The 24,949-nt window shown below is 50.8% G+C and overlaps 2 protein-coding genes across 7 annotated transcripts in view; one reads left to right on the top strand and one right to left on the bottom strand.

The window, feature by feature from the left end:
• The window catches only part of KRT86 (keratin 86), a 34,615-nt gene extending 10,415 nt beyond the window's left edge, over positions 1 to 24,200 (top strand). For 2 of the 6 annotated variants that reach the window (XM_024347837.3, XM_063785618.1), the window contains exons 3-11: positions 16,854 to 17,324; positions 18,135 to 18,343; positions 19,147 to 19,207; positions 19,968 to 20,063; positions 20,276 to 20,440; positions 20,699 to 20,824; positions 21,098 to 21,318; positions 23,272 to 23,303; positions 23,443 to 24,198. In XM_024347837.3, coding sequence (XP_024203605.3) covers positions 16,854 to 17,324; positions 18,135 to 18,343; positions 19,147 to 19,207; positions 19,968 to 20,063; positions 20,276 to 20,440; positions 20,699 to 20,824; positions 21,098 to 21,318; positions 23,272 to 23,303; positions 23,443 to 23,624 — 1,563 coding nt within the window. In that variant the 3' untranslated portion in view covers positions 23,625 to 24,198. Of the gene's footprint in view, positions 1 to 16,833; positions 17,325 to 18,134; positions 18,344 to 19,146; positions 19,208 to 19,967; positions 20,064 to 20,275; positions 20,441 to 20,698; positions 20,825 to 21,097; positions 21,319 to 23,271; positions 23,304 to 23,442 lie in introns of all 6 variants that reach the window. The other 4 variants (XM_063785616.1, XM_063785617.1, XM_063785614.1 and 1 more) reach the window with 3 other exon arrangements.
• KRT81 (keratin 81) lies at positions 955 to 7,182 on the bottom strand. Its single transcript, XM_009425358.5, has 9 exons — positions 6,130 to 7,182; positions 5,115 to 5,323; positions 4,251 to 4,311; positions 3,396 to 3,491; positions 3,019 to 3,183; positions 2,631 to 2,756; positions 2,137 to 2,357; positions 1,826 to 1,857; positions 955 to 1,527 (listed from the first exon to the last, which is right to left on the bottom strand). The coding sequence occupies exons 1-9, from the start codon at positions 6,496 to 6,498 to the stop codon at positions 1,289 to 1,291; spliced, it is 1,518 nt and encodes a 505-aa protein (XP_009423633.3). The 5' UTR covers positions 6,499 to 7,182; the 3' UTR covers positions 955 to 1,288.
• Positions 24,201 to 24,949: the final 749 nt, after the last annotated feature.

The following is a 24,949-nucleotide window of genomic DNA, read 5'->3' as shown; positions in this document are numbered from 1 at the left end:
AGAGGTTGGCCATAAGAGGCCCTGATCCCTAGAGGGACTTCTACTTTACATTCTGCAAAAGAATAACACTAATGATAAAAAATAGAGTGATAATTTTGTGGCGTGCACCATCTAAGCCTTTTACATATATGAAATCCTTTAACTCATCAACTTATGAGGTGGTTGCCCTTTCTATCATCCTCATTTTGGAGGTGTGGAAACAGGCACAGAGAGGGTAAATACATTGCCCAACCCACTCACCTAGGAAGGACCAGGGCCCAGCTTGGGGCCCAGGCAGTCTGGCTGGAGTCCGTGTCCCCCCTCTATGCCACATCATCTTGCTATGTGCTGTTTTCTGTCTTTGAGGAAAATGTATCAGCTGTGGCAGGTCTCCAAAACCCCAGAGTGATGCCATTTAAAAAAAAAAAAAAGAAAGCCAACATCAAAGGCTTTTTGAAACTTTAAATCATATTCATGTATTCACCCCTTAAAGAATTCCAATAAAATACTCAGGCATGAGTCTTCCCTACCAAAGCAATGGGTGATGTTGCCTCAAGCTTTGAGTGATTGGTGAATCTGATTTTCATGATCCATCAGTTTGCAGATATGCATGAGATGTTTTCTGAGAGACAGCTGCAGTTTAGTGAAATGAGCACTAGCGACACACACAGGGCTTAAACCCCAGATGAACCACCCAACTAAGTGGGGGACCCTGCCCCAATTATTGAGTGCCTCTGAGTTCTGGCTTCTTCATCTGCAAGGTGTATCATTAGGGTTGTGTGGATAAAGTTACATCAAATAGGGGCCTAGCACAACTCTTGGCTAAATCTGAACCTTCTGTGAGGCGAGGGATAGAAAACTGTACTGGAGACCCTTGGCTTGGCCTTTTGCTGCTCCATGTGACTTCGGGGACCCTCCCTAACCCCGACCCCTGAGGAGGGTAACAGAGACACAGACAAGACCCAGGTTGGCTACATTAATTTATTGAAACACAGATCAAGAGCAGAGGAGGAAGGGGAGAGGCAGGAAGGCAGTTGCCGTGGGCAAGGTTCTGGTCCTGGCCCTTCCTGCTCCTGAGGCCCCTTCCTATGGGTGCCAGCGGACTTCTTTCTAGGGTGGCCTTTCCCATTGTGGGGTGGCAGAGCCCAGAAGTGGGGGATCACACAGAGAAATGCGAGGCCAGGAGTGGGAGGGGTCTTTCAAAGTGCAGGAGAAGTAGCTGAGCACTTGCTCCAGGCGCCTGGACTGGATGGGCCAAGCAAGGCAGGGCAGGAAAGATGCCTGGGGCCTGGGACTTGAGTTGGGGTGCCTAACATTTCCGGCAGCTGCTGCCGCAAGACCCCACACCCAGGGAGCTGATACCACAGGAGCCCACGCCGCAGGAACCCCCTCCGCAGGTGGTGTTCAATTGGCCGCAGGGCGCACACAGGCCGGTGCTCACCGCCACGTTCCCGTTGCACGGAGCGCTGCAGACACTGCCAGTCACTGGCCGGGAGCCTGACACGCAGAGGTCCCCGCACACGACTCCGCCCCGGGAGCTGCTGACACCTGTGAACCCCGAAGGCTGAGTCAAAATTCTGAAGGGCAAGCCATCCTGCCTTCCTGACTACTGCCCCTGCCCAAGACCTGAGCTCTGGTATGAAAAGTCAGAAGCATCTTTAGTGGACAATTCTAGGTCCATCTAGTCCAAGAGCTGGGGTCTTTTGGATGTCTGACCCCAAATCCCTCCTGTTGTGATGCCAACCCACTCTTTTAAATTCAATCTCAGTAACACTCCTTTTTCCAAACTCTGCCCTCCATCACAGGTAGTTAGTAAATCTGTCCACACTGGACCCCAAATACTCACAGACATTCACAGCCCCAATGCCTTCACATAGCCTGAGGGCAAAAGAGAAAAAGGCAACATTAGTGACTGCCCCAGAGTGGCTGAAAAAACTCCCCAGTTCATAGGGTAGGGTCCACAACTGGTCAATTAGGAACAGAGTCTGAGGGAACAGCTTGCCTCAGACAAACTCACACACCAGCCCTCCCCACACCGGAAGTGAATAATAATAATTTTTTCCCCCAGAGCCCTGGCCATTGCTCAGCCAAGGCCAAGGGTAGGCTTGTGCCAGGGATGGGGAAGGGTGGTTCTGGGCCACCCTTGGTTGGACCCACCTCTGCTCCTCGCCCTCCAGCAGGCGCCTGTAGGTGGCGATCTCGATGTCCAGGCCCAGCTTGGAGTTCATCACCTCCTGGTACTCCCTGATCAGGCAGGCCATGTCCTGCTTGGCCTTCTGCAGGGCGCCCTCCAGCTCGGCCAGCTTGCAGCGGGCATCACTGAGGGCCACCTCACCCTGCTGCTCAGACTGGGCCACCGCGGCCTCCAGCTTGGAGTTCTGAAGAGAACAGAAAGAACAAGGTAGATTAGAGTCCTTGGGTCTCTCTGATTCTCATCCAAATGAGACCATACTCCCCACCAAGCTGGGAGCACCCCAGAACAGAGCCTCTTGCCTTTATCACCTGAGACTCATTGAGAGACCACGACCAGGGACTCTACATGGATAAAGGGGCTGGAGAATGAATGCTGAGATCCAGGTAGGGCACACATAGGCTGTGCGACAATGGTTAGGCCCTCGGTCTCTCTGACCTTGGGCACAGATGCCCCATACCTGGCACTTGGCATTCTCCACCTCGGCCGTCAGCCTCTGGATCATGCGGTTCAGCTCGTTGATCTCCTCCTTGGTGCGGCGCAGGGTCTCCCCGTGCCTGATCACCGTGGCCTTCATCTCCTCACACTGGGGGAAGTAGAGATGCTCATGAGGTTCAGGGTGGGACCTCCCATCCATTCAGGACACCACAGATGATTTTGCAGGTTGTACAGTGCTCAGCCTGTGCAGCCACACATGGCAGTCCTGCCCTACCACCCCAACATCAGATTGGCAGCCATCTTTTCTCATCCCTAGGGACCAGCATCCCCAGAAAAGGAAGCCTATTTAATAGATACCTCACATCCCTCCCACTGCCACGTCTAGCAGGCAGGTGTCCTGTGCCACTCACCTTGCTGCGGTACCAGGACTCGGCCTCGGCCCGGCTGCGGGTGACAATGTCGTCATACTGTGCCTTAATCTCAGCGATGATGCAGTCCATATTCAGGTCCCGGCTGTTGTCCAGCTTGACAACCACGGAGGTGTCTGAGATGTGGGACTGGAGAATGCGGATCTCCTGCAGGAGGTGAGGGCAGTGACTTTAGTTGAGAACACAGCCCCACCCACCATGTCCTGACTCCACCTCCTCAGGCTTTCTCTGGTCCCCAACCCTGGCCCCTCACACAGCCTCAGGGACTGCAACCTCTACCCACATCCTGTCCAACACTCCCACCCCCAACTCTCCTCTCTGCTGGCTGCCAGGTTTCTGCCTGGCCCCTGAGCCCACACCTCCTCATACAGCCGCCTCAGGAAGTCGATCTCCTGGATCAGGGCCTCCACATTGGCCTCCAGGTCTGACTTGCGGAGGTAGGCGAAGTCCACATCCTGGAAAGGTGGGGAGTATTGGAACTCAGAGGACCCTGGTGATCCAGCCCCCAGACTCCTCTCTCTGCCCATCCATTCCATGTATCCAGGGGAAAGCAGTCCCTGGTGTCCCATTCCCATGCCTTTCCTCCCCTTCTGCCCTTCCTGGGATGAGCTGGCATCCTCTGTCCCTCTGATGACAAACCCTGTTTGCCTTGACCATGCCTCACCAGCCTTTCACTGCTCCTTACCCTCTTATCTCTCCTTTCTCCCCTCTCCTGCTCCAGGAAGCCTGCCCAGACTGACCCCCCAGCTCTCACACCCTGACCCTTTCCTGTCCCCCACAAGTGCTCCAAGAGCCCAGTGGCTGCTCCTGGTTCTTCTCCATCCCCCCTTAGACCCTGGGATTGTGTCTCTGCCTCAAGGTCAGACTCCCCAAAATGCTAGACAGACTGCACTGTCTCTCAGCAGAGACATTGTATCTGCTATGGCTCCAGGGGCCTCAGCAATAGACCACAACCTCTGGAACAGAGCAGGACACACAGAGGACAGTGCAGCCATCCCCTTGCCCAAGGTAGGTGCTGGTAGATATTCCCAGGTCATTGCCCTTTGTCAAGGCCCTGGATGCTCCATACAATGACCTGCACCTGGGCAGTCCTAGCCTGCTGTGGAAAGGTCATTGCGCCCCACACTGAGGTTGAGACCCCCTGTGTGTCCCCAGGAAGAATCTGTCATTCTGAGATCCCACAGATCTGTGTTTCTCAATCCTGTGTCACTTGCCTTCTTCAGAGCCACAAACTCGTTCTCAGCTGTTGCTCTCAGAGAAACCTCCTCCTCATACCTGAGACAGAGCAGAGGGCAGAGAGGGGAGGTCAGGGAAGGGCAGGTCTCTGCAGAGCCACCATCACATCACACTTCATCACAGCCATGGGGACAGTACTAGAAACACCTCCACACAGCCCCGGCCTGGCAGCCTAGCTTAGTCCTTTCTGGTTGGATGTGGGATGTGTCTGGGATTCTCTCTCCACTTTGAACTGGGGATGGAGAGTGCTCATCTGGGACTTCCCAGTCCTGTTCCCAAAGGGGCTCTGAGGTCCCCCAGGAGGCAAATAGGACTCAGCCCCCAGCCCCATCCTGGGAGTAAACAGCATGGCCTCCCGGAGACTGTAGCCCCAGCCTGCCTTCACTGGTATCAATCCCAGCTTAGGTATGGGGCCTCCTGGACCCGCAGACCTTCAGGACTCAGCACCCAAGGCAGTGGGACACCCAGAGCCCAAGACCTGTCACTCATGAGAGACCCTGGGCTCACATCTGACAGGTGCTACAAGTATAGGGGCTGAGGGTCAGGAGAGAAGGCCTGGACCCTGCAGAGGCTTCCTCCCTACCCAGCGCAGGGGAGAGCTGCTGGGTGATGTGGTTCAGGGAAGAGAAGGCTGAAGTGGGACAGAGACAGGTCATGGGAGTCACAGCCCTCCTCTTACATAGGTGTCTGGGCAAAGATTCCACAAAGGAAAAGACCCCGCCACCCTCGGTCAATCTAGTGGTCATGGCCACTCACCCTACCTGGGAGTTCTTATTGTCTAATCCAGTGTATTTCACCTAAACCCCATTCCTGTGCCCAGCATCCCTCTTGCCCGCACTCACTTCTTCTTGTAGCCTTCCAGCACCTCCTGCACGTGGTTAAGCTCTGAGGCCAGCCTCCCGCTGTCGGCCTCCACGCACTCGGCCTCCCGCCGCAGAGTCTTGATGTAGCCCTCAAACAGGGGCTCCAGGTTGCTCTGGCAACACTCGCGGTTCTGGTAGAACTGCAGCTTTGTCTCCAGCAGTTTGTTCTGCTGCTCCAGGAAGCGCACCTGCCATTCGGTGTGGGAAGGAGGGGCAGATGGTGTCTGGTGCCCCAAAGCCAGCTCTGGGGGCTCGCAGGGGAGGTGCTTTAATGGGAACCCCCAAATCTGGAGCTTATCTGAGATTGAGTAGAGGTAGGCAGTGGGAGACAGACAATTTCTGGATTTCCTGGTCATGATCTGTGTCTAGATTTCCCACTCAGGAGTGGAGCAAGGGCTGGGTGGTGTCAGTGCCTGCTGCCTGGGGAGTTGAGTGACCCCCCCGCCACCCAAGCAGATGAACAGAAGTGGAGGCTCAGCCCCTCACTATGAAACTAGGTGATCAGCAACCCTCACAGGCAGAGTACTCAGGTTCAGATCACAGATGAGATTTCTGGGGATGGTACCAGGAAGAGGGTGTCACAGGCCATCTGGAAGGGAGCTCAGCTGTCCCAGCCCTTCCCCTGTGTCATCTGGAAGTCAGTGCACCCTACTCTCTCACCCTGGGGCTGCCCAAACCCCTCTGAGTTCAGCAGCAGTGGTCACATGCCCCCTCCCCCAACTCCCTGATGTCTAGCTTGTGCCCCAGAGCAGCCTGGCCACACTTTTCCTTCACAAGCTCCCTCTATCTGAACTGTCAGCTGAGTCTGCATCTTGAGTGCCTGTGTGTGTCTGTTTGTGCATGTGTCTGTCTGTCTGTGTGTCTGTGTGCCTCGCCCATCAGACTGGGATCTCAGGCAGGCAGAGGTCTTTGTGCCTCTGACTCCATCCTTAGTGCCCAGCCCTGGCTGTGTAGGTGGTAGGGGTTCAGGAAGGGTGTGATCCAGGACACCGACCTTGTCGATGAAGGCCGCGAACCTGCTGTTGAGGGACTTGATCTGCTCCTTCTCCTCCTGCTTCACGCACTGCGCGTTGGGGTCGATCTCCAGGTTGAGGGGCGTGAGGAGGCTCTCGTTGACCGACACGGTGGTGATGCATGGGGGACTGGGCCCGCACACGCCCCCGGAGCGGTAGCCGAAGCTGCGTCCGCAGGAGCCGGCGCGGAAGCCCCCGCACACGCTGTGGCTGCCGAAGCCCCCGGTGAGGCCGCGGTAGCAGGAGATGCCACGGTAGGGGGCGGCGGTGATGCAGCAGCGGCCGGGCCGGGGCCCGCAGGCCGAGATGCAGCTGAAGGCGCGGCCACCAAATCCTGATCCACAGGTCATGATCCTCCTGGACGTTTGGGTTGCAGAGGACAGGATAGGGGACCTGGAGTCCTGATGGAAACTCCAATGTGCTCCTCAGGGCACCGCAGCCCTATTTATGCGCAGATTCTGAAGGGGCTTGGCTGTGAAGATGATGTTGGGGCAATTTGCGCTTTATGGGCTTGGGTGGTTAGCCGGGTCCAACGCCTCTCCAGAATGTGCTTTAATGGGGGAGTGGCCTGCACCCTCTTCTTTGTAAAAGATGTCAGTCTTGGGCTCTGGGGGAGTCAGCATGTTTCATCTTCAAAGTGTCTTGCCAGCAGGGCATTCCTTCATCTGCAGGCATTGGGGAGGGAAGGGGAAGGCAGAGGAGAGGACGAGAAGGAGGAGTAGAGCCTGGCGAGGGGAAGAGAAGGGAGGCCAGGTGCTGGGAGAAACTGGGAGGAGGAGACCTGTGTGTTAAGTGTGATGTGGGGAGAGGGGTTTCAGGAAAGGCTGAGGCATTAATAAATACCATCTCTCATTTCCATCGCAGCTGTGGCTAAAGTGCTCTTGAAACACAAATCTGGATTTCCCCATCTCCAGATTTTTCAGTTGGCAGCTGAAAACCATCTCACTTTTCCTACCATGGGAACAGTCAGCAGATTATTAAATATTTGTCTTTTATCTTTTTTATGATGAAAGCTTTCAAATATTGAGAAAAATTGGAATAATACAACACACATGCATTGATGCTCCACCTGTTTACCCCGATTCAACAGTTAACATTATACCATATTTGCTTTCACAGTTGCCCAATTATTTGAGTGGCAGAAAGCATGGCATGTCACCCTTAAATACATCAGCAGGAATTTCTTAAGAATAAGGAGAGTACTATTTTCTTATTCAGGAAAATTAACAATAATTCCAAAGCACCACTTACTATTCATCTCAGATTCAATTTTCCTAACTGTCCTAAGGATTTTAAAACTACATTTTACATAATTTAATTTGTGGCTCTAGCCCTTGTATTTTCTATAAATTAGAAAGTAAATCTTGAGCTGGGATGTCCAATTTGGTAGACAATAGGCAGATGTGGCTACTTAAATTTAAGTTAGTAAAAACTAAATAAGTTAAAAATCTAGTTATTCAGTTGCACTATCCACATTTTGAGTCCTGAGCAGCTACCTGTAAGTAGTGCGTACCTTATTAGACAGTGCATATAAAGAACACTTCTTTATTATTTATTTTTATTTTATTTATTGTTTATTTTCAGATAAAATTCTGTTGGACAGCACTGGGCTAGAGGCTGGATTAGGTTTAAATTAAACATTGTTGGGCCAGAATACTTCATAAAATATGCTGTGTAACTCTTATTATATCACCCTAGGAAGCATAAAATGTCAGATTGGTGATGCTAAACTGAATCACAGCTGGGCGCAGTGGCTCATACCTGTAATCCCAGCACTTTGGGAGTCTAGGGGGGTGGATCACCTGAGGTCAGGAGTTCAAGACCAGCCTCGGTGGAGGAATTTAAGACCAGAGATGGTGAAACCCCGTCTCTACTACAAATACAAAAATTAGCCCGTTATGGTGGCACGTGCCTGTATTCCCAGCTACATGGGAGGCTAAGGCAGGAGAATTGCTTGAACCCAGGAGATGGAGGTTGGATCACTTCAGTACATTTCCCCCTGTATTAGGAAAAACTGTATAGAGAATTAGAATTAGAAAGAACTGTGTAGAGAAGCATAGATCTTAGTTTGATAAGAATATGTTTCTTTTTAATTGGTCACCTACGATGTGATCATCATTATATATCGCAAATGATCTCTAATTCTCACATCAATCATATGAAGTATGTACTGTTATCCCCATTTTACTGATGAGGAAACCAAGGGTCAGGGAGGTTAAATAACTTGCCCGAAGTCTCCCAGCTGGTAAGTGACGGAGTCAGGAGTTGCATTGCCTTCTCACCTGTAAGCTGTGACAACCCCTTGACTTCCTAATCTTTGGATAAGTTCAAGAGGGTAGTGAAAGTTGTTTACAGGGGAGTATCTGTGAATTTAGGGTGTGAGAGAGTCCATCTAAGGAAGACGAGCAGAGTCAGAGTGGGTTGGGATGGTTAGAACCATGAGGGGTCATTTAGGGACACACGGCGATGTGAGGCTACTTGGGGGCTGGGAAGGAGTAAGAGTTAGATGTGCAGCACCCCGTGGCTAAGAATTGAAGGATGGGGTGGAAAACATCAGTTTTAGTTATTTGCATACCTCTGGTATATGGCAATACTTTGATAGACTGTACTATGTTCTACCTACCCAATGAACCACCCCCCACTCCAATAGAGCAGGTCCTAGAAAAACTAGCTCGTAAAGTACAGAGGTTTGCATTAAATTGAGGAGAAGAAAAGAGAAGTGAAATGACCTGGCTTATAGCCCCCTGGAGCTGCTATGCTTCAAGGGCAAAGGCAGGCAGAGTAGCCTTAGGGAATGAGAACAGAAGCAGGATTGATGGGAAAAGAGAGGAGAGGAAAAAAATAGAAGAGAATAGGGCTCTCAGGGTATCTGTGCAAAACATTCAGAGTGTGGCCTTGTGACAGGACAAATGTGGGAGGTCACAGACTGTGTTGAGCTATCTGGTCACCCCAGAGAAGAGTATGGCACCTGCTGTCCCTTTGTGAGTTCAGGGCTGCTGGGCCAGCACTTCTGAAGCTCTTTGTACCCTCATCTGGAATTTGGGGCACTGCTCACAATTGAGCAGTGATGTCCCCAGTAAACCAGCGGTTGGGTGTCCTGAGGAGCACTGTGAGTCAAAGTACATCTCATCCACACTTCACCTTTTCTACCAGTATAACTCCTTATAAAAACAACATGTATAAACACAAGCTAATTACTAATGGCTGGTCCTTACTAAGCAATTTTAAAGATGTAAGAAGCAATTTAAAACAAGGTATGAAAAATTCAAATGTGACACCATTTCATTAAACTTCAGGAATTAATTGCTGCTAATTTTTGAAGACCTAAAAGGACATTCAACTTGTTTTCTTCAGAGTGAAAAAACCTTGTCATGGGGAAAGGAGGAGGGGAGGGAAGGTGGCAGGGAGGAGGGGAGGGAAGATGGCAGAATCTCCACTCTATGGTCTTGGCTCTGGCAAGGTAAAGAGGATAGATTTTAACTTTGTGGAGATAACAATTATTTTTATTGTGAAATATTTCAACACAAAAGAATGCATAGGTGGTTAGATATGTAGCAATACCTACCACTTATAGGAAAAAATAGAACATGTGTGTATTTCAGGAGCTTCCTTTGTACCTTGTTCTGATCGTACCCTACTCCTTCCTGGCCTAGGGTGACTCCTCTCCTGCATTTTGTGTTTAATTATTCCTTTGCTTTTCTTACAGTTTTAGAACCAATGCACCCATCTTGCAATGACATATTGTTTCTTTTTCCAGCTTTTGAACTTCACATAAATGGACTCATGTTGCATAGATCCTTGTGCATCTGGTTTCTTTCATTAAATGTTGCTTCCTGTAGCTGTCCTGTGTTCATTTTCACTGTGGATTGCACTCATTCCATGGCTATACCACAGTTTATTTGCCTTTCTACCTCGATAGCCACAAGGTTGTTTCCAGAGTTCTGTAGATTGAATAGAGCTGCTATGAACATCCTTTCTCATGTCTTCTGGTGCATTTATGCAAGAGTTTTTCTGGGGTATGTGGCTATTTTTTTTAAAAGTTATGTCAGTAGTAGGTGTTTCATGTAGAAAGCTATTTTATGACTATTCTTCCAAACTTAATAATAAAATCTTTTGATGTTCATCTTACACCATACTAGATACTATTTTAAGAGTCCAACATGCATTAACTCATTTAATTTTTACAGTTGCCCTCTGAGCTTGGTGTTATTATTCTCGTTTTATAGAAGAGGACACTGAGGTCTAGGGAGGTTAAGGCTCAGGTTGTGTGTTAGTAGCAGAACTGGCACCCAGAGCCTGTGTGTCTGATCCCAAAGGAAGGGATGCGTTTGTCCCATTGCACTCCCTTCTGTACACCATCGGCCATCAGTAGTAAGTATCACACAGTAGCTGGTGTTTGTACATAACATAAAAACACAAACACTCATCTTGCCCCATGCCCTCTGCAGGGCCCTGCAGGTTGCTCTCAGGGTTCAGGGCCAGAGAGTATAGGAGAGCTCACCCTTGTTCTTGGCAAGCTTCCAGTATTAAGAGAAAAGCAGGGACACATACCCAGATAATGAACAAAAATGGAAACCCTGCAACACATCAATGTGTACAAATGTTTTCTTCGTGGATATATTCCAAGGGCTTGGCACATAGTAGGTGCTCAATAAATATTTTTTGAATGAATGAAAAGAATACCAGCTGCATATTAAGTGCTGAGTAATGGAGCCATCGAAGCTTGGTGGTTTATTGTGCAAAGCTTTGTGGTAGGATAGGGTGGGGACACATGAAGCAGATGATGTGGCTATTCCTGGGGGTGAGGGTGGAGAGGGGTGACCTTCCTTGCTGGGGCCTGAAGGATGAATGAAGTGAGTGACATGTGTCCTTCAACCAAGCAAAGTCCTTGGCTTGGGCTATAAGGGGGTGGTAGGGAATGAGAACAAGGATCTTGAAGGCCTTGGGGCAGAGTAGAGACCAGGTGTCGGATTGGAGAAGGAAAGAGAGAAGCAAATCAGAGGAGATTTCTAGGAAAAGAGGGAGAAAGAAATACTTGGTCTTAGACTATTATTCTCAAGGGTGACTTAGAAGAAGAGAAGGAGAGTGCTGCATGGGTGGAGAAGAAAATGAGGGAGAGATCTTAGGAGATAGTCAGGAAGAGGAGGAAACTGGAGGACAGTGGAGGAAAAATGGGAGAAGATCTGGGAAGTATGGTGGAAGGGTCACTCCCGGGATGAAAGAGCAGAGGAGGAGGAGGTGGATGGGGGAAGCAGCACAGCACCAAGGGAAAGTGTGTGTAGACCCACTGGAAGAGGTGGGCACCGTAGTTCCAGATTTATAGTAATGAACCCTCACAGGGCAGGGACATGGGGCGAGGAAGGTGCAGGCACTCAGCTGGTTAGTGGGATGAACGTTACCAGGGTGGAGCTTTTGAGTCAGGCTCCAGCCCCACCCAGGCATCCTACAGGGCCCTTCTGGCCCTTTGTCCAGTGGGACTCCTCTCTGGTGAGTTCTGATGGATAATTGGCCAGCGTCCTGGGCTCTCTTGGCTGAGAAGGCAGGGCTCTGACTTGGGCCTCTCCCCAGTCACCCACCCAACTGGCCTGGGATCAATTCCATTATCAACATCTCAACATCCCGGGTGTTGTGTAAGCAGCCACCCCACTACCTCTCAACTTCCTTCACTGGACCCTGGCCTGCACCTGCTTTCTATGAGTAGAAAGCATAAGCCAGCTGCAAGGTTAGTAAGGGCATGGCCCTCTGGACACCTGTAAGCCCAGCATGCAGATGCTCCAGATGTAGAGCCTACAGGCTGCCTTCCAGCCCACAGCTGTGTAGCAGAGTCTCAGGGACGACACTGTCCCTGCTTATGAGGGCTGTGCCTCAACCGGCATTCTCCCTCTCTCTCCACTGTCACAGTATCTCATGATCCTCTCCACTCCTGCAAGGGCCCACAGGATCACCTGTTGTCCACCCACTAGCCCTGTCTCATTGTCTGTCACTGTGTGAAATGCTTCCATGCACATCTTCTCATCAACACTGTCCTGCCCGCCTTTTGCCTAAAGCTTGTCCTCACCCTTTCCAGGGAGCCTTTCTTGCCTTTCCCATCAGACTAGCTGCAATTGCACATTGTCCCAGAAAGGACACTGTCAGCTGTCATTGCATTCCTCAGTATCTGACAGTATGTATGAAAAGTAGCCCTCTTTAGACTTCTGGCCTTTCTCATGAATTCGGATATGCTCTACCAGACTGGGAGCTCCAGAACCCATGTTTCCTTCCTCCTCTTAATGCCTCCTTCCCTCCAAAATTAAGACAGGATTGAGCATAGAGCTAGGAAATATCAGTCACAAAATCCCCGAGTCCCCCATCTGGAAAATGTTATCTAGTCTAAGCGATCAACTATCTTGAGGAGTCTGCCTTATAATACCCTCCAGGGAGCAGAATGAACTGAAGGGAGCACTGAACAAGAACTTTCTAATGTTAAAACCACCTAATTTGCCCATTCTTTACAAGTGCCCCTTGAAATAAAGGTCCACTTGGGTTAAGAGATTCTGATCTCCAGATCTGAAGGTCTTTTGGTTCACCTTGTCTCCACAAAAATGGTGGCCACTGCAGAATAAGAAGTGTCTTTCTTTTACTTAAAGCCTTCCTAAATGGAAGAGATAATGCAAGCTCCTTTAGAAAATAATGACTACTTGTCTTCTTCTGGGAAGTTCTTCCTCAACTCCAACTTCCATTTGTCCATCTGCAATGAAAGCTTGCCTTCTCTTGCTCTCATTGGAGGGCCATTATACTTTGAGGAATTATCAAGGCCATATCCCCCATCCTCAACCTCATGAAATCCTCTGGCTACTGACCAATCAGGAGGTTTTAGGATCAGGCAAAAATAAAGATGAGTGAGTGTGCCATCATTTAATTTATGACTGAGGATTTCTGATGGTCTGTTAAGTCCAAATAATAAATACACACTTATGAATTATTCACAGATTACAGAATTTTTAGATTATCCAAGCCTCTCTTCTCATCCAGTAGTATGGTTACCCAAGGATTGGTGGTGTGTTCCTTTGCCAAAGAGAAGAGATTCTCTTTGGACCTTCTCTGAGGCAATCAGGCTGGAGCAGAGATTGAAGGAGTGGCATGTGTTTTGGGGTTCTTTTCGAGGACAAATGGAGTAACCATGGCCAAACTTCTCAGATCCTCTGCCCCTTGGACTGGCTCCCACTGTAGAATACAGTAGATAACATTTATTGAGCATTTTCTATGTGCCAGGTACTGTTAAACATTGTCCATGCATTATTTCATTTAATCCTTCTACAAATTCTTTAAGATAGGCGGTTAATGAAAACTGGACACAGATGGCTTAGGCATGTGGATGAGTATATCCCATCAATGCTGTTGATATGTCTGCAGCAGCAGCAGCAACAACAACAACAACTAATATGATTACACACTTAGAGTGTGCCAGGCTTAGTTCTCAGTGATTTACATGGATTAACTCTTTTAATCTTTACAACTTTATGAGGTGGGTACTATTATTATCTTCATTTTAGAAATCATGAAATGAGGTAGGTACATGGAGGCTAAGTAATTGCCTGAGTTTACACAGCTAGAGAGTGGCAGAGCTAGAATTCGAAACAAGGCAGTTTGGAATCTGAGTCTGTGTGCTTAACGAATATGCCATGTATTCAAACTTTTTATTTATTTATTTATTTATTTTATGTTTTCTTTTTATGGGTACATAATAGTTATACATATTTATGGGCTACATAAGATATTTTGAGATAAGCATAAAGTGGGTACTGATCAAATCAGAGTACTTGGAATATCCATCACCTCAAACATTTATTTCTTTGTGTTGGGAACATTCCAAGCCTACTCCTTTAGTTATTTTGAAATACACAATAAATGATCAACTATAGTCATTCTATGGTGCTACTGAACACTAGATCTCATTTCTGTTATCTAACTGTATTTTTGTACTCATTAACACGTCTTTATCTTCCCCTCCCCATTACCCTTCCCAGCCTCTGGTAACCACCATTCTACTCTCTATCTGATGAGATCAATTTTTTTAGCTCTCGCATATGTGTAAGAACATCTGAAATTTGTCTTTCTGTACCTCAATTATTTTCCCTAACATAATGTCCTCCAGTTCCATCCACGTTGTTGCAAATGACAGGATTTCATTCCTTTTTATGGCTGAATAATATTCCATTGTGTATCTGTAACATACTTTCTTTATTCATCCATTGATGGACACTTAGTTTGATTCCAAATCTTGGCTATTGTGAATAGCGCTGCAATAAACGTGGGAGTGCAGACATCTCTTTGATATATGAATTTTCTTTCTTTTGGATGTATACCTAGTAGTGGGATTGCTGGATCACCTGGTGGTTCTATTTTTAGCTTTTGGAGGACACTCCATAGTGTTTTCCATAGTGGCTGTAGTAATTTACATCCCACTAGCAGTGTACAAGTGTTCCCCTTTCTCCACATCCTTGCCAGCATCCATAATTTTTTTGTCTTTTTGATAAAAGTCATTTTAATTGGGTTGAGATGATAATCTTATTGTGGTATTGATTTGTATTTCTTTGATGATATGTTGAGCATTTTCAATATACCTGTTGGTCATGTATATGTCTTCTTTTGAGAAATGTCTATTCAGATCTTTTGCCCATTTTAAAATCAGATTATTTGGTTTACTTGCTATTGAGTTGTTTGAGTTCCTTATATATTGCAGCTACGAATTCCTTGTCAGTTGAATAGTTTGCAAATATTTCTTCCATTTTGTAGGTCATTTCTTCACCTTGTTGATTGTTTCCTTTGGTGTGCAGAAGTTCTTTTAGCTCGATGTGATCCCATTTGCCCATTTTTTGCTTTGGTTGCCTTTGCTTTTGAGGTCTCAATCAAGAAATCTTTGTCCAGGTCAATGCCCTAAGCATTTCCTCAATGTTTTCTTCTAGTAGTTTCATAGTCTGAGGTCTTATATTTAAGTCTTTAATCCATTTTAATTTGGTTTTTGTATACAGTGAGAAATAGATATTTCAACTTTTCTGCTGCAACTATAATAAGAAATAATTTTACATGGTGACTGAGTATGCACACACATATACATATGCCATACAACTGAAACAAAAAGGGCATGTAACAAGTTATTACCATGACATATGGTGCAATCTGCTATTTTCTGGTCTATTCTACTCTATTTGATTTTCTCATAATCAATTTCATTAAAATAAAATTCTGGTTGGTTCAATTAGTGGGTCAGAACATGAATTCTGAATAAACACTGCCCCTGAGCCCACCGCTTCCTAATGATTGTAATGAAGCCCATCTGCTCTGTGCTCTGAAGTCCACTGAGCATGTACACATTTCTGTAACTCTAAGGCAGTAGTAGGAGGGAAAGCCTTAACCTATTTCCCAGGAGAGTCAAGTGCCTTCCCCTAGATCACACAGGGGTACTCAGGGCAGAGCCTTGGTTCCTACCCAGCCTTTGTGAGTTTAAGACCCACACTATTCACACTGGATGGATGGCACATACAAATATAGATCTGTTCTCTGGCACCTGCCAAGGGTACTGACAAACTTCTGTGCAGGAGTTTCAAGGAGTATAGTGCGGAAAGCAGCAGGGACTCAGGGGATGATGGCAGGGGCTGGATGCTCTCCTCATGTGGCTCTATTTGATCTCATATTCTGAGCCAGATACTGTATAGATGCATAACAGTGGTGCTCATCCCAGACCTTCTAGGCCCTGGAGGTTACACAGAGGCCTGAGAGGACATCCAGACATTCAATCCTTGTCTAGGGCCTTGTGGGAGGTAATTGTGCTTTCCTGGGGCCAGTGGGCTAGTGTGTGCTCCCGAGGCCACATGGGACACTCTGAGGGAGGGAATGCCTCCGCTCAGCCGAGGCTGGCCAATATGACCTAATAAGGTGGCCTGAGGACTAGTCTACATGCTAGTTGAATGTGCAGGTGAGGACCTGTGAGTGTGTGTGTGTGTGTGTGTGATGGTGGGTAGAAAGGCCAGCATGTGAAAACATTGTGTGTGTGAGTGTGTATGTGAAAGAGAGAGGGGAGGTTGTGAGTAGGAAGGCCAGCATGTGAGTGCATTGTGTGTGAGTTTGTGTGTGTATGTGTGTGTGCACCAGAGAGTGGGAGAGAGAGAGAGAGAAAAAAAAACATGTTGATAGGTATAGATAAGGGATTTGGGAGTAGGTGTGGAGGAACTGGGTCCCTGAGAAGGTGACTAAGTTAGAGATTCCGTAAACGTGGGTCTTTTGGGGTGCAGAAACAGGTCATCTAGTTCGGAGAAACCACCAAGCGCCCCCCAAGTTCCACATCAAGGGATTCCCCCCCCAACATTCCTGGCTAGTCCTATGAGCACCGCGGACAGCGGCATTGACCATGTCAAACCCCGCAGGACAGAAAGAGCAGCAGCCCCGCCCCTTCCCTTCCATTCCAACCTGAGTCACTGCCCACTCCTTCGTCCAACGTCAGTTTCCTCAACTGTGTATTGGGAGGTTGAGGTGGGTGTGCGGGACGTGAGTTGGTCCTTTGAAGAAGAAAACTGCAGTTTAGGGCAAGAGATCATAACATCTGGCTGCTTCTGGGCACCAATTAAGTACATTAAGTGGGGAGCGACAGCAGCTAAACAACCCAAGCCCATAAAGCCTTCTAATTGCTCCGACCCACGTGGTCACAGTCTCCCCACTTATATAAAAGGCCTACAGAGGTGCAAGTAGTGAACGCCTGACGCCCCGACCACTGTGCTCTCCATTCGGACGTCTCCATCCTCAGAACCTCCTCTCTTCCCCAAAAAGCACCATGACTTGTGGATCTTACTGTGGTGGCCGCGCCTTCAGCTGCATCTCCGCCTGCGGGCCCCGGCCCGGCCGCTGCTGCATCACCGCCGCCCCCTACCGTGGCATCTCCTGCTACCGCGGCCTCACCGGGGGCTTCGGCAGCCACAGCGTGTGCGGAGGCTTTAGGGCCGGCTCCTGCGGACGCAGCTTCGGCTACCGCTCCGGGGGCGTGTGCGGGCCCAGTCCCCCATGCATCACCACCGTGTCGGTCAACGAGAGCCTCCTCACGCCCCTCAACCTGGAGATCGACCCCAACGCGCAGTGCGTGAAGCAGGAGGAGAAGGAGCAGATCAAGTCCCTCAACAGCAGGTTCGCGGCCTTCATCGACAAGGTGGGTGTCCTGGATCACACCCTTCCTGAACCCCCACCACCTACACAGCCAGGGCTGGGCACTAAGGATGGAGTCAGAGGCACAAAGACCTCTGCCTACTTGAGATCCCAGTCTGATGGGCGAGGCACACAGACACACAGACAGACAGACACACGCACAGACACACACACACAGGCACTCAAGATGCAGACTCAGCTGACAGTTCAGATAGAGGGAGCTTGTGAAGGAAAAGTGTGGCCAGGCTGCTCTGGGGCACAAGCTAGACATCAGGGAGTTGGGGGAGGGGGCATGTGACCACTGCTGCTGAACTCAGAGGGGTTTGGGCAGCCCCAGGGTGAGAGAGTAGGGTGCACTGACTTCCAGATGACACAGGGGAAGGGCTGGGACAGCTGAGCTCCCTTCCAGATGGCCTGTGACACCCTCTTCCTGGCACCATCCCCAGAAATCCCATCTGTGATCTGAACCTGAGTACTCTGCCTGTGAGGGTTGCTGATCACCTAGTTTCATAGTGAGGGACTGAGCCTCCACTTCTGTTCATCTGCTTGGAGTGGGGAGGGGGGGGTCACTCAACTCCCCAGGCAGCAGGCACTGACACCACCCAGCCCTTGCTCCACTCCTGAGTGGGAAATCTAGACACAGATCATGACCAGGAAATCCAGAAATTGTCTGTCTCCCACTGCCTACCTCTACTCAATCTCAGATAAGCTCCAGATTTGGGGGTTCCCATTAAAGCACCTCCCCTGCGAGCCCCCAGAGCTGGCTTTGGGGCACCAGACACCATCTGCCCCTCCTTCCCACACCGAATGGCAGGTGCGCTTCCTGGAGCAGCAGAACAAACTGCTGGAGACAAAGCTGCAGTTCTACCAGAACCGCGAGTGTTGCCAGAGCAACCTGGAGCCCCTGTTTGAGGGCTACATCGAGACTCTGCGGCGGGAGGCCGAGTGCGTGGAGGCCGACAGCGGGAGGCTGGCCTCAGAGCTTAACCACGTGCAGGAGGTGCTGGAAGGCTACAAGAAGAAGTGAGTGCGGGCAAGAGGGATGCTGGGCACAGGAATGGGGTTTAGGTGAAATACACTGGATTAGACAATAAGAACTCCCAGGTAGGGTGAGTGGCCATGACCACTAGATTGACCGAGGGTGGCGGGGTCTTTTCCTTTGTGGAATCTTTGCCCAGACACCTGTGTAAGAGGAGGGCTGTGACTCCCATGACCTGTCTCTGTCCCACTTCAGCCTTCTCTTCCCTGAACCACATCACCCAGCAGCTCTCCCCTGCGCTGGATGGGGAGGAAGCCTCTGCAGGGTCCAGGCCTTCTCTCCTAACCCTCAGCCCCTGTGCCTGTAGCACCTGTCAGATGTGAGCCCAGGGTCTCTCATGAGTGACAGGTCTTGGGCTCTGGGTGTCCCACTGCCTTGGGTGCTGAGTCCTGAAGGTCTGCGGGTCCAGGAGGCCCCACACCTGAGCTGGGATTGATACCAGTGAAGGGAGGCTAGGGCTACAGGCCCTGAGAGTCCATGCTGTCCACTCCCAGGATGGGGCTGGGGGCTGAGTCCTATTTGCCTCCTGGGGGACCTCAGAGCCCCTTTGGGAACAGGACTGGGAGGTCCCAGATGAGCACTCTCCATCCCCAGTTCAAAGTGGATAGAGAATCCCAGACACATCCCACATCCAACCAGAAAGGACTAAGCTAGGCTGCCAGGCCAGGGCTGTGTGGAGGTGTTTCTAGTACTGCCCCTATCGCTGTGATGAACTGTGATGTGATGGTGGCTCTGCAGAGACCTGCCCTGCCCTGACCTCCCCTCTCTTCCCTCTGCTCTGTCTCAGGTATGAGGAGGAGGTTTCTCTGAGAGCAACAGCTGAGAACGAGTTTGTGGCTCTGAAAAAGGCAAGTGACACAGGATTGAGAAGCACAGATCTGTGGGATCTCAGAATGACAAGCTCTTTCTGGGGACACACAGGGGGTCTCAACCTCAGTGTGGGGTGCAATGACCTTTCCACAGCAGGCTAGGACTGCCCAGATGCAGGCCTTTGTATGGAGCATCCAGGGCCTTGACAAAGGGCAATGACCTGGGAATATCCACCAACACCTGCCCTGGGTGAGGAGATGGCTGCACTGTCCTCTGTGTGTCCTGCTCTGTTCCAGAGGTTGTGGTTTGTGGTTGAGTTCCCTGGAGACATAGCAGATTCAATGTCTCTGCTGAGAGACAGTGCAGTCTGTCTAGCATTTTGGGGAGTCTGACCTTGAGGCAGAGACACAATCCCAGGGTCTAAGGGGGGATGGAGAAGAACCAGGAGTAGCCCTTGGGCTTTTGGAGCACTGCTGGGGGACAGGAAAGGGTCAGGGTGTGAGAGCTGGGGGGTCAGTCTGGGCAGGCTTCCTGGAGCAGGAGAGGGGAGAAAGGAGAGATAAGAGGGTAAGGAGCAGTGAAAGGCTGGTGAGCCGTGCCCAAGACAAACAGGGTTTGTCCTCAGAGTGGCAGAGGATGCCAGGTCACCCCGGGAAGGGCCAGAAGGGAAGGAGAGGGCATGGGAATGAGACACTGGGGACTCCTTTCCCCAGGCTTCATGGAATGGGTGGGAAGAGAGAGGAATCTAGAGGCTGGATCACCAGGGTCCTTGAGCTCCAACAATCCCCACCTTTCCAGGATGTGGACTTCGCCTACCTCCGCAAATCAGACCTGGAGGCCAATGTGGAGGCCCTGATCCAGGAGATCGACTTCCTGAGGCGGCTGTATGAGGAGGTGCGGGCTCAGGGGCCAGGCAGAGACCTGGCAGCCAGCAGAGAGGAGAGATGGGGGTGGGAGTGTTGGACAGGATGTGGGTAGAGGTTGCAGTCCCTGAGGCTGTGTGAGGGGCCAGGGTTGGGGACCAGAGAAAGCCTGAGGAGGTGGAGTCAGGACATGGTGGGTGGGGCTGTGTTCTCAACTAAAGTCACTGCCCTCACCTCCTGCAGGAGATCCGCGTTCTCCAGTCCCACATCTCAGACACCTCCGTGGTTGTCAAGCTGGACAACAGCCGGGACCTGAACATGGACTGCATCGTTGCCGAGATCAAGGCACAGTACGATGACATTGTCACCCGCAGCCGGGCCGAGGCCGAGTCCTGGTACCGCAGCAAGGTGAGTGGCACAGGATGCCTGCCTGCTAGACATGGCAGTGGGAGGGATTTGAGATTATCTATTAAATAGGCTTCCTTTTCTGGGGATGCACTAGGGATGAGAAGAGATGGCTGCCACTCTGATGTTGGGGTGGTAGGGCAGGACTGCCATGTGTGGTTGCACAGGCTGAGCACTGCACAACCTGCAAAATCATCTGTTATGCCCTGAATGGATGGGAGGTCCCACCCTGAGCCTCATGAGCATCTCTACTTCCCCCAGTGTGAGGAGATGAAGGCCACGGTGATCAGGCATGGGGAGACCCTGCGCCGCACCAAGGAGGAGATCAACGAGCTGAACCGCATGATCCAGAGGCTGACAGCCGAGGTGGAGAATGCCAAGTGCCAGGTATGGGGCATCTGTGCCCAAGGTCAGAGAGACCGAGGGCCTAACCATTGTCGCACAGCCTATGTGTGCCCTACCTGGATCTCAGCATTCATTCTCCAGCCCCTTTGTCCATGTAGAGTCCCTGGTCGTGGTCTCTCAATGAGTCTCAGGTGATAAAGGCAAGAGGCTCTGTTCTGGGGTGCTCCCAGCTTGGTGGGGAGCATGGTCTCATCGAGGTAAGCATCAGAGAGACCCAGGGACTCTAATCTACCTTGTTCTCTCTGTTCTCTTCAGAATTCCAAGCTGGAGGCCGCGGTGGTTCAGTCTGAGCAGCAGGGTGAGGCAGCCCTCAGCGATGCCCGCTGCAAGTTGGCCGAGCTGGAGGGTGCCCTGCAGAAGGCCAAGCAGGACATGGCCTGCCTGATCAGGGAGTACCAGGAGGTGATGAACTCCAAGCTGGGCCTGGACATCGAGATCGCCACCTACAGGCGCCTGCTGGAGGGCGAGGAGCAGAGGTGGGTCCCATAGACCTTTCCCTTTCCCAGCCCTGCCAGGGTTCTCAGTGTGCTCTGTCCTCACACTCCTGGCAGCATTTAAGTTTTGTTTCTTAACCTCCCCACCCTGCAACCAGACAGGTAATTTGTGTAAGTCCTTTAAGTATGATCTAGCCCCGTTTGAGTCTCTCATGTTCACCCAGGCACTGATCTGAGATTGCAGTCTTGTTCATCTCAGTTGAGATCCAGTAATCTGGCAGCAGGTATTCCTGTTACTGAGAAGCCTAATTAAGGCTTGGGGTCAGCTTGCCTGGGTAGTGCTTCTTCCCTTCCAGCTGTAGCTGCATGTGCTTCTCAGGATTCCTTCTCTTTTTCCTAGTCTGGCCCTGGCCCCATCTCCAGACCTGGGAGTTCAGATGTATCCCATAAGGACAGCTTCAGATAGATGACACTATCAACTCATGCTTTTCTGTTATAGTGCCAATGAGCATCCCAAAGTGGTATTCCATTGTGGCAGGTGGGAATGAGTTAGGCAGAGAGCAAGGACTTATCCCTTGGGGCAGTTATGCCTTGCTTTCAGGATTTTTGCTTGTTTGCTTGCTTCAGAGGTGGGGGGAGTGGAGAAGACCCATTGGTCACTCAGCCTTCCTATGGCTGGAGGCCAGCTATACAGCTGGAGGGCAGCTATACAGCTCCTGCTCCCAGAAGGACAACACTCCCAGAATGTGAGCTCATTCTTTGCCCTTGGTTTCTTTCCCCTAGTTGGTCAGTTGGTCTCACTCGAAGCTCCTTTTTTTTGTGGACAGTCAGGCCCTTGGCCCTGGGGAGAGGAGGGTGAAGGTTGGGGATGCAGAGGGAGCATCTTGTTTATTTGGGAAATGGGGAACACAGGTTTGGGACCTAGAAACTAAAGTGACCATATGATGAGATTTCCACCAAACTCGAGTTGTTCCATTGGAAAGCTCAGAGGCAGGGGTCTGTCTGGCTGGGCCTGGGGAATTTCATAAGTGAAGAATTCTGGGAGGAGCAGTTTTCCAAGTCTGAATTTGGAAGTTGGAGAAACACATGGAGATGGCATTGGAATCTGAGTGGCCCACTCCTCCATCACACGGGGCTCTTGGAATGAACTCAGGAGCTTTGGTATGTGTTACCTAGGGAACCTGGGCATGGAATGATTTGATGGTGGCCGTGGCTTCTCTTATCTGAAGCTGATTTAACCAATCCTTGGCCAGTGTGCTTTCAGGGGAACTCCATTTTCTTCCCTTAGGGGAAGCTATTGGGAGGGAAATGTGGGCTGGGTAGAAATGAGTGTCTGGGGTGACAGCCCTGCCTTGTCATTGGATATGTCCTCCTTCTGGGCCTCAGCCTTTCCATCTGCCAGATGAGAGGACTGTGGTGGGCAGTCTCTGAGCCTGTTCTAAAATCCCATTTGTTTATCTAACAGTTTTGTATTGAGCCAGGCATTGTTTTTAGGTGGTGCAGGAAGGAATAGACAAAAATGTCTACCCTCCTGATGCCTATAATCTAATGACACCAATCAGACTGGATTTCAGAAGTTAAATCTGTTCCCCTCAAATGCACCTGCAATTCAGTCAGAACCAACTTCGAGGTAGTGGCAGCTAATAGCTCTTAAGGGCTATGAGCCAGGCACTAAGCACTGGACGCCTCTTATTTGATTCAGTCCTCGCAAGAGATCTACGAAGTAGGTTTTCCTGATGAGGAAGCCTAGGCTGAGGTTGGCCGAAGCTGGGGTTGCACAGCTCAGAAGCAGCGGAGAGCGAGGCACTCACAGGCCTTCTGTCTCCAGACCCTCACGGTGACCCGAGTCTGCGCTGGCTCCTGGCCGAGAGCATTTCTTGCCCCTTCCCTTGGGCAAGTGCCCAGATGGAGGGCCACAGATGTCCCCCTCCACCTCAGTCACGGGGGCCCGGCGCCTTTTCCACGGCACTGACCTCTCGCCTTCTCTCCCTGCAGGCTATGTGAGGGCGTCGGCTCGGTGAATGTCTGTAAGTAGTGGGGTCCGTCCCCTCCTCCCGCTGGGCGGGTCTGGGAGCCTCTGGGCAAAGGGCGCGTGGGCTCGCAGCAAAGCCACTCACCCAGGTCGCGGCTGCGCCTGACGCGCGCCTCCGTCTCTTCCCCCTGCAGGCGTCAGCAGCTCCCGCGGTGGCGTTGTCTGTGGCGATCTCTGCGCCTCCACTACTGCCCCTGTTGTCTCCACCAGAGTCAGTAGCGTCCCCAGCAACAGCAACGTGGTGGTGGGCACTACTAACGCCTGCGCCCCCTCCGCCGGGGTTGGCGTCTGCGGCGGCAGCTGTAAGAGGTGCTAGGAGGCTGCCGCCTCCGCCAGCGCCTGTCGCCGTCACTCTCCACCCAGCCAGTACCTCGCGCCACCGGAACGCGCCGCCCGCGCCGGCCTCCCAATAGCCGCCGCCCGCTGCCTGCACTCTAAGTGCCCTCCCCACCGCTCCGCTCCGGGAGCCATCCCCGGTCGCAGGAGTCCGGGGAGGCCCGGGCGGCGCCGTGGTCTCCCTCTGTAGCCTTTCCTGGTAGTCAATTTGTTGTCCCGAGGATTCATCTTTTTCTTCCGCCTGCCTTCTGTTTTTTGTTGTATGCATTGGTCTTGCCTGAGCTCTTCCCCAAAGCTTGGAGGAATGGGGGAGGCCCGGGAATGTCCCTGTCTGCACGACCTGGGACTCTGCCCATGTGCTTTTGCCTGTGGAATGGAGACGCGGACCCTGGATAGTGGTTCTATGACTCTGCGAGGGACAGGCCCACGCGTGTGGGGAGAACATCTCCCTTCCGGGGCTGCCCGCAAGAGCTTCTGAAAAACTAATGACTCTGCTGCCTTCTCCTTTGTCTTTGTTTCACTCTGTGTTTCCAATAAACTCATTGTAGCGAATCAAGCCTAGTGTCTCAGAGTCTTGAAAATGCCAGGGCCTTCCTGGGATAGGGGCTCCTGCCAGAGCGCTTCAGGACCTGTTTATCCACTATTTTTCAGTAGCTAAAAATGACCACAGTAGGTGCTGCCCATCTGTACTTGAGCAGCCCAGGCCTTGGGGAAAACGAGAGAAGACTCACGGAGCCAGGGAATCTTATGGGGTCATGGGTTTCTCTAGACCAGGATTTCTCAACTTCAGCACTATTGACAGTGTGAGCTGGGTCTTTCTTTGTTTTAGGGCTGTCGCGTGCATTTGGTAGGATGTTTAGTAGCATCCCTGGCCTCAACCCACTAGATGCCAAGGGTCCTCCACCACCCTCTTGTGACAACTAAAAATGTCTCTAGATGTCGCCATATGTTTTCTAGGGGTTCTCAACCAAGGTGATCACCCACCGCCCCCACCCCAGGGCCTTCCTGGAGGGGAAAGTGCATGGGGAAAAAGACAGGGTAAGAATGGAAGGAAGGTATGTGAGAGAAGGGAAGTATGTGAGAGAAGCACTGTGCAGGGAGGAAGAGCCTTGGGTTGAGAGGAGAACTGGGCTTCTCATTCCGAGCCTTGATGGCCATTTGCCACATGTGTGACTTTGGGCAAATTGCTTCCATCCCCTGATCTTCAGCTGCCTTGGCTGTGGAATGGGGAGATTGGACAGTATTCCTAAGATCCTTCTAGCTCCCTATGTGAGATTGTGTTTGAAAGGTCTATGTTAATGCCCT

This window comes from Pan troglodytes, chromosome 10, assembly GCF_028858775.2.
Source record: "Pan troglodytes isolate AG18354 chromosome 10, NHGRI_mPanTro3-v2.0_pri, whole genome shotgun sequence".
Lineage (NCBI taxonomy): Eukaryota > Metazoa > Chordata > Mammalia > Primates > Hominidae > Pan > Pan troglodytes.
Note: the sequence above shows the minus strand (reverse complement) of the source record. Positions and strands in the feature narration are given on the sequence as shown.

What these genes read in the sequence shown, in the direction of transcription:
- KRT81 (XM_009425358.5), bottom strand. Translation starts at nt 6,498, where the DNA reads ATGACCTGTGGATCAGGATTTGGTGGCCGCGCCTTCAGCTGCATCTCG. An exon ending in CTGGAAGGCTACAAGAAGAA is followed by an intron (nt 4,312 to 5,114) that starts GTGAGTGCGGGC and finishes GCTCTGTCTCAG; the next exon opens with GTATGAGGAGGAGGTTTCTC. An exon ending in AGTCCTGGTACCGCAGCAAG is followed by an intron (nt 2,757 to 3,018) that starts GTGAGTGGCACA and finishes TACTTCCCCCAG; the next exon opens with TGTGAGGAGATGAAGGCCAC.